The following is a 12,080-nucleotide window of genomic DNA, read 5'->3' on the forward strand; positions in this document are numbered from 1 at the left end:
GATGACCTGAGCCATAACACGAAACACAACACTTCATGGTCAATAGGAAGATGATTGGGAACATTTTATGCTCATAGTCAAGGGTAGATGACTATATAATGATGCCTGTATCTAAAGTTATATGATGATAAATAGCTTGTCAAAAGGTAGAAAACCAACTACATAGATTTTTTTAAAACTAATGATTGGTTTTCTATCCTAGGTTTTGAGCCAACCAGTGTCTACATCACAGAATCTCATGATGAAAATTCTTATGCTGAAATTGTCAACCCAAGGTTATAATATTAAAAGGTAGGCCCTTGAGGAGTACATCATGAAGGTGGAATCCTCCTGGGGATTAGTACTTATAATGAGGTCCCAGAGTGATCCTTTGTCATTTTAATATGTGATATTTGAGTGAGAATATGGTTGTCTATGATGAAGTGAATCCTCATCAAATACCATTTCTACTGGTATTTGATCTCTGATATCCCAGCTTCCAGATCTGTGAGAAATACATTCCTATGGTTTATAAGCTAACCATTTTATGGAACTTTGTTATAGCAGCCAAAAGAGATCATGAAAACAGGAAATCTGATATTTCCTGTTAACCAAAGTACACATTACAATGACTGTCCATTTTCTCAAGGAACAGGAAAGAACAAGCTTAATATTGAGGTACTATTTCCTTTGCAAGGATCCCTAAAGAGGACTGTTTTAAGAACCCAAGTACTCACAACTCAAATGATACTGACTTCGTCGAAGCTCTGCTAGTTGGGTCACTCCACTCTGAAAAGAACAGACACAATTACAGTTCATGCTTCTGCTGTCAAAAAATTACTCAGCATTAAATTCATTTCAAAACATTTAGTTCTTCAAGTTCTTTCCCTGGTTTCCTGTTATAAAAGATTTTAAAAGGAAGTACATGGATATATCACAATATCACACTTTGCCCTGGTTGTTCTTTCATATTAGGTAAGAAAGAGGGAAAAGTAAGGAAGGACATGAATGCCTGAACTAAAGAGGATTTTTTTTGAAAGAGTACTTACTTTGTAAGGTGAATCCTGGGGTCAAATGCTGAGATTCCTAAAGGAAAGAACATATGACAAAAACATGAGTGAAATGGTAGAAAGGGGAACAAAAGGTACAACTGTTATTTCTGCAGATGCAATTTGACTAATGTTTGTAAGGAAAAAATGACTGTTTACAATTACATGCATTATCCTCTGCCTATGGCTCTACATGAAGAACAAATATTTGCTAGCCAAAGCTGCTGCCACAGGCATTGTAACACCAATTTTATTCATATTATAGGTAAGACTGGTGTCTACTTGGAAAGAATGATTAACATACATGATCTCTTATAGCTGGGCAATGATGCCTCTGAGGAAGTAAAGGGGACTTGGTTCAAACAAACAATGATCATGGCTTTTGTAAAATTGTAAATAAAATTATAATTAAAAGGTACTGTTCCAGAATAACAACAAATGAAAGAAAAACTGGATAAATGGCATTGCATCAAACTGAAAAATTTCTGCATGGTAAAGAACATAGCTAGCAAGATAAATAGAAAGCCCAGAGAATGGGGGATCTTTCAGACAAGGGCTTCATATCTAAAATATACTTAAAGCTCAAGAAATTGAACTTCCCAAAAACATATCCCCAAAGAAACAACAACACAATATATGGGCTAAAGACGCAGAGACACTTCTCAGAAGAAGAAATAAGAATGGCCAATAAAGATATAAAGAGATGTTAGATATCTCTGGCCATAAAAGAAATGCAACTCAAAACATCATCGAGAATCCACCTCATCCCAATTAGAATGTCCATTAACAAGAAAACTAACAATAACAGATGCTTGAAGGATGTGGCCAAAAGGGAATGCTACTACACTGTTGGTGGGAATGTAAACTTGTTCAACCATTCTGGAAAGCAGTATGGAGCTTCCTCAAAAGGCTAAACATAGAGCTCCCTTATGACCCAGCAATCACACTCCTGGGTATTTATCCAAATGACCACAAATCAGGCAGCACTAAAGCCACTAGGACAACCATGTTCAATGCAGCATTGTTTACCATAACCAAGATATGGAATCAACCCAGATGTATCACAGTGGATGAATGGATCAATAAGATGTAGTATATACACACAATGGAATTCTATGCTTCCATCAGAAAGCATGGCATTGCTCTATTCATAAGGAAATGAAAAAACGTGGGAAAAATTATATTACACAAAGTAAGCCAGATCCAAAGAAACATAAGCTAAATTGTTTGCTCATTTGTAATAAAAAGAATGTGCCTAAACCTACAAGTAAACGCAATGGATAGTAAAAGACAAATAACTACAATTAGACATGATTAATTAAACAGAACTCTAAACATTCATACCATGAGAACAAAGGAAGATATTCTTCGGAGAGGATCACAAGGGCTCAATAGCTATGTGCATAAGATCATATAAAATTATTCTTACCAAAATGAATTCCAAGAAATGGAAACAAGAGGTTATTTTATTGCTTGTGTTTCTATTTCCTCTCTCTCTTTTTCTCTGTCACTATTTTTTATTTCTGTACCTTTTGTCTCATACGTAAACTTAGCTGATTAGCGGAGAGAAACAGAAAGCACAGAAATGGTGGAACAAAGGGTGAACTAATTCAACAGTGATATTCAGTAGACACTAGGTTGGACATGAACCATATAATTTGGGAGGGAGGGAAGTTGGGAGGAGAAACCTGGGAGAGAATGAAGGAGAGGCTGAGACTTTTCAAAAGTAAATGTATTCATTACCTTTCTTATGTAACTGTAACCCCCATACATTACCTTTACAATAAAAAATTTAAATTAAAAAAGTGATACTGGGCTGGGGATATGGCCTAGTGGCAAGAGTGCCTGCCTCATATACATGAGGCCCTGGGTTCGATTCCCCAGCACCACATATACAGAAAATGGCCAGAAGTGGTGCTGTGGCTCAAATGGCAGAGTGCTAGCCTTGAGCAAAAAAAAAAAAGAAGCCAGGGACAGTGCTCAGGCCCTGAGTCCAAGCCCCAGGTCTGGCCAAAAAAAAAAAGTGATACTGTTTTACCCTGTTATAGAAACCACTCCAACGTTCTATCATAACTATAATTCTTATGAAGAGCTTTCCCTCAGATTCATGTTGTAAAGAAATTATTCTTTGACCTTCATTACAAATCTGCTGAAGTATAGAAAACAATTTGAAATATGTTGCAGTATGTTATTTAAAGGGATTTGAATTTCACTTGCGAGTTACTCTTCATCAATTCATTCAGTGTTTTGAGTAAACTAGACTTACACTCATACTGCTTCCTAAGGTGTTGGCACAACTACGAAGTAGAGGCACTATAGCAATATTCCAGTTATGCAAAATACTGCTTATGTGCAATAAAGAATTTATATGGATTTCAGGGTAAGCTTTCCAAAATTGGAGATAATTAATTCAAGTCATAGGCTGGGGATATAGATTTTTCCTCACTTATACAAGGCCCTGGGTCTTATCCCAAGTAGTCTACCCAAAAAGTAAATATAAAAATTGGCTGCATCAGTTATTGCTTCAAATAATCTACACATAAAGCTTAAGATTATTACTCTATTATATAAAAGCAGCATACTTTGTCTTAAAAAATAAACTGAACTTTGTAATTGTGCTTTAATCAGAACTGAACTTTTCAATCTATTGTGCATGACTATGCTACCCAATAGATTTGTCTTCTGGGATGATCACTACTCCATCAACTAAATAAGAGGTGAGAAAGGCTTTTTAGCTTAAGAGCTGCCATTGAACCCATGCACTTTGCTGTTCAAAAGCTTTTGTATCATCGCTGATAGAAAACTCTTTTGATAAAGAACTCTAAAAACCTGGGCCATCCAATTTTTACCCTTTAGAAAATAACAGATGGAAGGGAAGGGGAAATATTTTCAGTGGTATAACTATAGGGAAGAGATATAGTTGTAAAATCTTACAGCATAGGTGTCCATGGAAAATGACATGATTTAAAACTTAAAAAGTAGAAGGCCTATGGTGTTTATCATAACAGTAAATATTCTTGTCTTCTAAGCCCTTAAGGATATAATTACAACATAGCATAATGTTACAGCATGGTACAGTATTTGATGCAGATGCTTATAATATTAATTTATCAACAACTATGCTATTGTATGTACATACATCAGTATGTATATAAACCATGGATTATTATTCAGAAATAATGAAAATTGAAATTATTCCATTTGCAAAAAAAAGATGGAATTAAAGATAAGCATATTGACTGATATAAACCAAGCTGACCCAAATATGGTATGTTCTTGCTTACTTGTACAATATAAACTAAAATGATGATGTTATAGTAATAGTAATAGTAATAGTAATGGTACATGAATATAAATTGGGGACTACCTCAATGGGGAACCAGCAGGATGAAAGAACATAAAAGAAAGATACTGTGGGGTAAAGATTATTAATTGAAGCACACACACATGTGCATATCCACCCTAAATAGGTGAGAGATAGAGGAAAGGACTTAAAGTACATTTTATGCTTGCACAGATTTATCACAATGAAACGTCTTCATATTACTAATGTATGCTAATTCAAAAATGTAATATTTTTAAAAGAAAGGTTAAATAGTGTACAAAAGTCAGAAAAATACTAATTATACCTCAAAATACTGTCTCTTACATGGTTTCTATGAATCAAAAAGGCATGGCATGTTTGGACTTACGTGCCTTTAGGACATAAAAAGATAAATTCTAAAGTCAATAAAACCTAATGTGTGATCAGAGAGTGAAACATTTTTTCTACTGGTCCTCTAACCCTGCTTTTAAAAATCTTTATTCAGGTATTTTTGGCTTTATTCTAACAATAGGCTGTTACATGGCATCAAGGCAATGATGTTTGAAGCCAACAGAAGGCTTATGCTAGTCACTGAGTTTAAGTAATTGATTTTATGAATTTGTGATACAGTTCTTAATATAAAGCTAAGTAACTTAAACTTGAAATCCAAACAAATGAAGCACCTCTTTCTGTTACCAATGAAATATCCCAAAATACCTAAGCCAGAAGAGAAATATTCTATGCATATACCTGAATTGTTCAAAAAGTAATTAATGCATGTAGCACATTTTTGTAATGTCTGACTTCAATTTGTGCATTTATTTTAGTCATATCATGTAGGTTAGATTGCAATGATATCAAGTTTTTTTGAAAAAATTCTATGGGGCTTTTTAAAACAATTGCCTTGATGATGTTACTATGCTCAGAAGTTCATACAGTAGCTAGAGGCCAAAGCAGGGTCTCTGGGAAACATAAGAGTTCCATCATAATTACTCAACTCAGCTATTATGGTATGCCTGGGAATGTTACCAGGTTACAAGAAATCTTGTTTTTTGGGCACTTAAATTTAAAATCCATATTTATTCTCACATTATTCAGACTACCACATTATTTTCTGTTGCAAAAAAAAATGAGGCTTTAGAAATATAAAAATCAGCTGGGTGATGGTGGCTCATACCTGTAATCATAGCTACTTGGGAAGTTGACATCTGAAGTTTACAGTTCAAAGCCATACCAAGCAGAAATGGTCCAAAATGTGTGACAATCCTACCTCCAATTAATCACCAAAAATCTGAAAACACAGCTATGCCTCAAGTAGTAGAATACCAGCTTGGAGCAAAAAAGCACACAGTGCCCAGGCTCTGAGCTCAAGCCCCAGGACTGGCTGGAACAAAACAAACAATCCATGGGCTACAATTTGACAATCTCTGCCCCAAGAGTTGTTTCGCTTTATCACATTTTCCCCAGGGACATATTGTTCTCTTAATTGTTTTCAACCTTAGTTCACTCCCTTCCTTATGGGAATTTCTATTCTCTATGAGAAAATAGAGTATTTTCAGTTTAGGATTGGCAAACGAACTTCCATTCATAAATATTCAATTGTATTTGTTATTGTAAATTTACAAAATCATGGGCTATTTCACCTGCAAATTCCGTGGGATTATATAATCCTTTCATCCCCCCAAACAACCCAGAACCCAATATAAAGAAGGAAAATGAAGTATTTGTGAAAAGATTAAAATGCATCCTGTCTGTGTTGTGTTGTGTCTATAAGAAAAGCTATACTATTCACAAAGTTAGTGATACTCACTATAGGTACAGGCTTATAGAAAATGGTAACCACCCATGTTACACATATATACTGGAGAAAGTCATGTTTTAAAAGAAAGTCTATGGAAATTTGTGTGGGAAAAGCCACGATAAGAGACAGTATGGCCATTGTTGTCTGAACACCTGGAGCTCAATAATGACATTCTTCATTTATTAACCAGGGAATCTCAAGCACATTGCTTAAGTACCATGTGACTGAGAGTCCTCCTCTACAAATCAAAGGTAATCAAATTCCCTATTGGGTTGTAGTGAGGATTGAGTTTACTATAGATAAAGCATTTAGAGAGGGATGAAATATATAGTAAAATTGTACCTGTTATTTATGATGTACTTAATATTCATGGTCATGTTTGTGTCACTAATTTATTCCACATGTTTCTTTCTACCTTTATCATGGGGTTGATGATAACATACATAAATGGAAGAAAGTACAAGTCATGTCTGATTCCAAATGATATAGACTACAAAAATCCCATTTGGACAACCTGTTCTACTGAAGTGCCAGACACGTGAACCCCATTTTAGAATTAAACCCTGAGCCAATCAGACTTGTACCTGTGTCCTAATCTTGCTTGCACACCTGATTGTTGTAACCTTGTTCTTTGCCTTTATAAGCCCTGTGTAATCACAGCTCGGGGCTTCCTCCTAACCTCCGCTGTGTCGGTGGGTAGGACGAGGCCCGAGTGGCAGCTCGCTTAAATAAATCCTTGCCTTGCTTTTGCATTTCGGAAATGTCTGAGTCTCGGTGGTCTTTTTGGTGGTGGTCTTGCGACTTGGCACAACATTTGGGGGCTCGTCCAGGATGGCCCCAGAGACCCCCGAGACCCCAGACACCGAAGGTAAGAAAATAGGGTAGTTCATTCTGTGTGTCTGTGTCTGTGTGATTTGTAGTTTTGTTTTCTGTTTAGGCCAGCCGCTTGAATCTGAACCTGTAGGTAGTGAAGGACGAGCCGGAGTGGACATGCTCGTATGGGCAGTCCTGGGGGACTTGGGGGACACCTCAAGCCCTCCACAGGGGGCTCAGGCTTCCCACTACCACCCTGAACCTGAAGGACTGGACCGAGAGGCCCTTCTAATGGGTGTCCGTCTAGTCCACTCTATATTTGGGGTTGTCTGGTCCGCTCCTACACAGGAACGGGGGAGAGAGAGCCTCAAGACTGTGTGGTCTGCCCCCTCACAGGGGCAGGAGAGACACAGTGAGACTGTGTGGTCTGCCTCCTCACAGGGGCAGGAGAGACACAGTCAGACCTGTAAGCCGCGGCTCCCTAAGTCTGTAAGTGTTGTCTGGTCTTTGTGCCTGTGATTATTTTTGTGTGCTTCTTTCTTGCACTGTGCCTGACTGACAAACAGATGATGGGGAACATTCCTTCCACTCCCCTGGACTTGACTTTAGCTCACTGGAAAGATGTACAGGTGACAGCCCACAATCAGTCAATCAGTGAGAATGTCCGCAAAAAAAGAACTCTAGGGGGACCCCCACCCAGCCTTCTTAAGCAGAAAATTGTTTGGTGCGCTAAAATGTTTTACTAAGACTAAAAATGTTTTACTAAAACTATCAAGCCCTGGAAAATGAGGCTGGAGAATGCTAAAATCATTTGTTAAAGGTTTTTGTCTTAAAATGTACGGCCGATGCTTATTCAGCGCACTTTAAGATCTTTTGAAAATGTATGTGTGTGTGCATGTGTGAGTGTGAACATGTTTAAGACTGCAGTATGATGCAAAACTAAGTTTAAATTCAAAGGTCTTCATGCCATGCAGTAACTGGGACTGAATAAAAAAAAAAAAGAGGCTCTTTTGAAACAAGCAGCCCGTAAGCAAAGGGCAGCACCTGGTTTCAGATTGCCTGTGAGCTTCAGTTTTTCCGATGCAGATAAAAGCTAAAGTGTTGTGTTAGTGTTAAAAAGGCTTTGGAAATCAAGAATACATTTCTAGATAAGAAATTTGGAAGTAAAATTGTCCTAAATAATTATTGCAAAGTGAGAAAAGGAGAATTATGGCTACCAAAATGTTTAATTGCCATTCCAGCTTCTTTGTAGGTTTTTTGTAACAGTTTCCAGCAGGCCAACAGAGAAGCACAGGCGATTCCTACAAGTTTGTCAAGATCTAATACTGACCCTTAATAAGTTCCAGGTAAGAGAGCATGCTTAAAAACTACTTCTGTGTGGACCACCTTGTTGCTTATAATTGGAGTAAAGTGGCCCCTTATGACTCATTGATCTGAATCTGTGGTTCGAAGCCAGCCCGGGCGAAGAAAGGTCCCTGTGAGAGACTTGTTTCTAATCAGCCAGCAGAGTGCTGGGAATGGAGTGGTGTGGAGCTCAAAAGTGGTACAGTGCTAGTCTTGAGCTGGAGAGCTGAGGGACAGAACTCAGGCCCTGAGTCCAAGTCGAAAGTCACTCTTCCTGGGACAAAAGTGATGGAGCATCCAGAGGCAGTAAGCCACTGCTTGGATGGCAGAGATGGTGTCAGATCCTAGAGTCACTACTGTTGGCCTTTCAAAAGTTAAAGCCGGGAAGTCCTAGAAGAATAGTTCATAAGCATGCCTTTCCAATGCCCATGTCTGTCTACTGGGCAGGAATTTGCCAGTCATCTGTGATAGTGGTTAGTAAGGGTAAGTTTGTCAAATGAGAGGATAGATTAAAATCTCACCCCCCGCATTTACTCAAAGCCCTGACTGGCAGTGAGAATTTTTAAGCTCATACATCTGTTTAGTAAAGAAAGCATGTAGACCTGAGATTGTGTCCTTATTGAGATCTGTTAAAGGCCTGCAAAGGTATATTGTTAAAAATTGCAAGACCTGTCAGCTTGCCAATGCCCCCAATCAACAGATTACTAAAGGAGCTCGCCTCTGTGGGAATAGGCCAGGCGTGTATTGGGAAGTAGATTTCACAGAAATTACAAATATTTGCTAGTTTTTGTAGACACCTTTTCAGGATGGGTTGAAGTCTATCCAACAAAGCATGAGAGTGCGAATGTAGTGGCAAAGAAGATCCTGAAAGAAATCCTACCCAGGAGACTGAACTCCTTACAACCACGGTGGAAGGGACCCTAGATGGCATAGCCACTTGGGTTCATTGCTTCCACGCCAGGCCAGCTGACCCCTTTGCCCTGGATGACAACTACCGTGATGGAACATGGGAGGTCTCCAAGCACCCAACTCAGCCACTTTGCCTTCGCCTCAAGAAAAGAAAGTTAGACTGAATATTGTTATAATTTTCTTTTTGCCTTCTTTTCTTACTACCCTGGCTAGGTAAGGTCTACGCCCCTGAGTCAGCCTGAAGAAGTTACAGAAGATGGATGATCTTCACCCATCAGCCCCGCTTTAAAATCAAGGTACAGAGTTGTTTTTGGGAAGATGAGGCAGGATAAACTAGAGACATGCAAAACAGAGGTACAGAGACTATTCTTGTAAGAAATGGTGACAGGCCCTTTGGTTACTACATTGGGCCCTACTGGCCCATGCCTTACCTCTATATCATCCCCTAGACATGCAAGCCATTGAAATGGACAGAATGGAGCCATGATTGGCTCCCAAGGTACCAAAAAGAAAAAGGGGGAAATGAAGTGCCAGACACGTGAACCCCATTTTAGAATTAAACCCTGAGCCAATCAGATTTGTACCTGTGTCCTAATCTTGCTTGCACACCTGATTGTTGTAACCTTGTTCTTTGCCTTTATAAGCGCTGTGTAATCACAGCTCGGGGCTTCCTCCTAACCTCCGCTGTGTCGGTGGGTAGGACGAGGCCCAAGTGGCAGCTCGCTTAAATAAAGCCTTGTCTTGCTTTTGCATTTCGGAAATGTCTGAGTCTCGGTGGTCTTTTTGGTGGTGGTCTTGTTGTAAGTCAAAATTGCAACTTGTAGAAATTAGCTTTAAACTGGAAAAATATAGCTGTAAACATTGCAGCTAGAATCAATGCCTAAAATGGGTGATGGCTTTTCTTTCTTTGTTGAATATGATTAAAAAAGTTGAATATGAAGCCCAGAGAATCTTTAGAAGGGAAGATAGGGGAAAAGGAAGGAATGGTACCCAATTTACTATGACAGTAAAGGTTAGCTTTTAGTTTTGATTCCTCCCAAAAGAGAGGGAAATAATTGAACACACTTTCAACCACATTTATTATCAAAATTATGAGCAGAAGCAGATCTGATTGGGAGTTTCTCCTTTCATAAGTAAAATCCAAACTCTTTGAGTGGCTTCGAGGGTCTTTCACAGCAAGTTACTTGTCCAGAGTTTATCTCTCTCCACTAGCCCTTCAGAAAAAGTCTAATCCAACCATTTGGAACCTCATACTTACAAAGGATCACACCATGATTCCTTATCTTCTGTGTTACTCTTCTACATAAAGTATTCTTTTCATATGCCCTTATCCACCTGTTAGTCTCCTTCATTCTTGCAATGTAGCCACATACATGCTTTATGATGAGCATTTCTTCAACTCCTCAGGGGTGGGTAATATAGTTCTTTGAGACTTGTATTCTTTAGGAAGACCCTTACAATGTATATTGTTTCCTCCTCTGTCTTCTTTGTATAGGGATGTTCTTCCATTCCTAACTGTATGTGTATTTTATTTCTTCAGCAAATGTATTGTAATTAAAATAGAACACACCACACATATGGAATTATTGCTATAAAATTTATGTAAATTGGAAAGGAAAATAACAAAACTAATGATAATGAATGCTCACTGGAAGCTAATGAAGGAAAAGATATTCAATATCTACCAGTAGAAGAAATAATTCTGTCCAAGGGGTACCTTGGCTTGTAATCATTGGGGTGCTCTTGAGCAGACCTCCCAGTAACTCATCTATTAGAGTGAAGAGCACAATTTTCCTAGTGTCAAATTTGTGAGTATATTTGGTCTTCCATACAATATTTATGCATAGATTGTCTTAAAGACTCTTTCAATAAAAATGAATATCTCTAGTACCCCTTTGAGGGCAAGAGACTATCTAGATTTTTATTTAGAATTTCATCTAGATCTATTTACATATTATCTATATTTTCTATTTAGAGTTTATCTGGAGTTTATCTAGATCTACCTAGATTTTTTTCTTAGATCTTACCTAGACTTTTATAGACTATTTAGATCTTATCCAGATGTTAACTGTATTTTATCTAAATCTTATCTGGATTTTATCTAGGTCTTATCTAGATTTTTCTAGATTTTCTAGATCGTATCTGGATCTTATCTAGATCTATCTAGATTCTGTCCAGATTTTTCTAGACTATATATTTTTAATCTAGATCTTATCTGGATTTTTATCTAGATCCTATCTAGATTATCTGGATTTTTAACTAGATCCTATCTAGATTTTTTCAGAGCTTATCTAGATTTTTATCTAGATCTTATATGGATTTTTTCTAGACTAGATCTCATCTAGATCTATCTAGATACTATCTAGATTTTATCTAGCTCTTATTTAGTTCTTATCTAGATCTACCTAAATTTTATTTAGAGCTTATCTAGTTTTATCTGCATCTTATCTGGATATCTCTGTAGATTTTTATCTATATTTTATCTGGATTTTATCTACAAGGCCCAAACCATTTTTTTTCCATTTGAAACAAATGAGAAATCTGGCATAATGGAGGTAAAGAAGAAGGGAGAACTGACCTGTCCTGGGATGGAAAATGAATTCTGGTCAGAGTGTCCAGGAGTATGCATGGCAGTGAGAGGAGCAGGCCAGGAATGGGTCATCTCCTGATGAGGAAAAACAGAGCACTTAGAAAATCAAATCTTTCTTTGGTACTAAATATAGTAGACCTTTTATAAGTACTTTTGAGTGTTGATTAAATTGTTCTTTTATTCAGACAATGTAGGTCCAACTTCTGTCCCACTATAGTTCTTGAAGTGTATCTGCAATACAAAATGCCATGGCTTTTCTTGCTTCTTGCGTGCAATAGGTAACTCATTACT

The 12,080-nt window shown here is 37.7% G+C and overlaps 1 protein-coding gene across 9 annotated transcripts in view; it reads right to left on the reverse strand.

Moving 5' to 3' along the window:
- Positions 1–12,080, reverse strand: part of Aff2 (AF4/FMR2 family member 2) — a 471,554-nt gene that overhangs the window by 145,387 nt on the left and 314,087 nt on the right. For 3 of the 9 annotated variants that reach the window (XM_048336764.1, XM_048336763.1, XM_048336767.1), the window contains exons 5-7: positions 11,778–11,864; positions 1,029–1,065; positions 717–768 (exon numbers count right to left, since the gene is read on the reverse strand). In XM_048336764.1, the coding sequence (XP_048192721.1) occupies positions 717–768; positions 1,029–1,065; positions 11,778–11,864 (176 nt within the window). The remainder of the gene's footprint in view (positions 1–716; positions 769–1,028; positions 1,066–11,777; positions 11,865–12,080) is intronic. The other 6 variants (XM_048336765.1, XM_048336766.1, XM_048336773.1 and 3 more) reach the window with 3 other exon arrangements.

Source organism: Perognathus longimembris, chromosome 28 (genome assembly GCF_023159225.1).
Source record: "Perognathus longimembris pacificus isolate PPM17 chromosome 28, ASM2315922v1, whole genome shotgun sequence".
NCBI classification, from domain to species: Eukaryota; Metazoa; Chordata; class Mammalia; order Rodentia; family Heteromyidae; genus Perognathus; species Perognathus longimembris.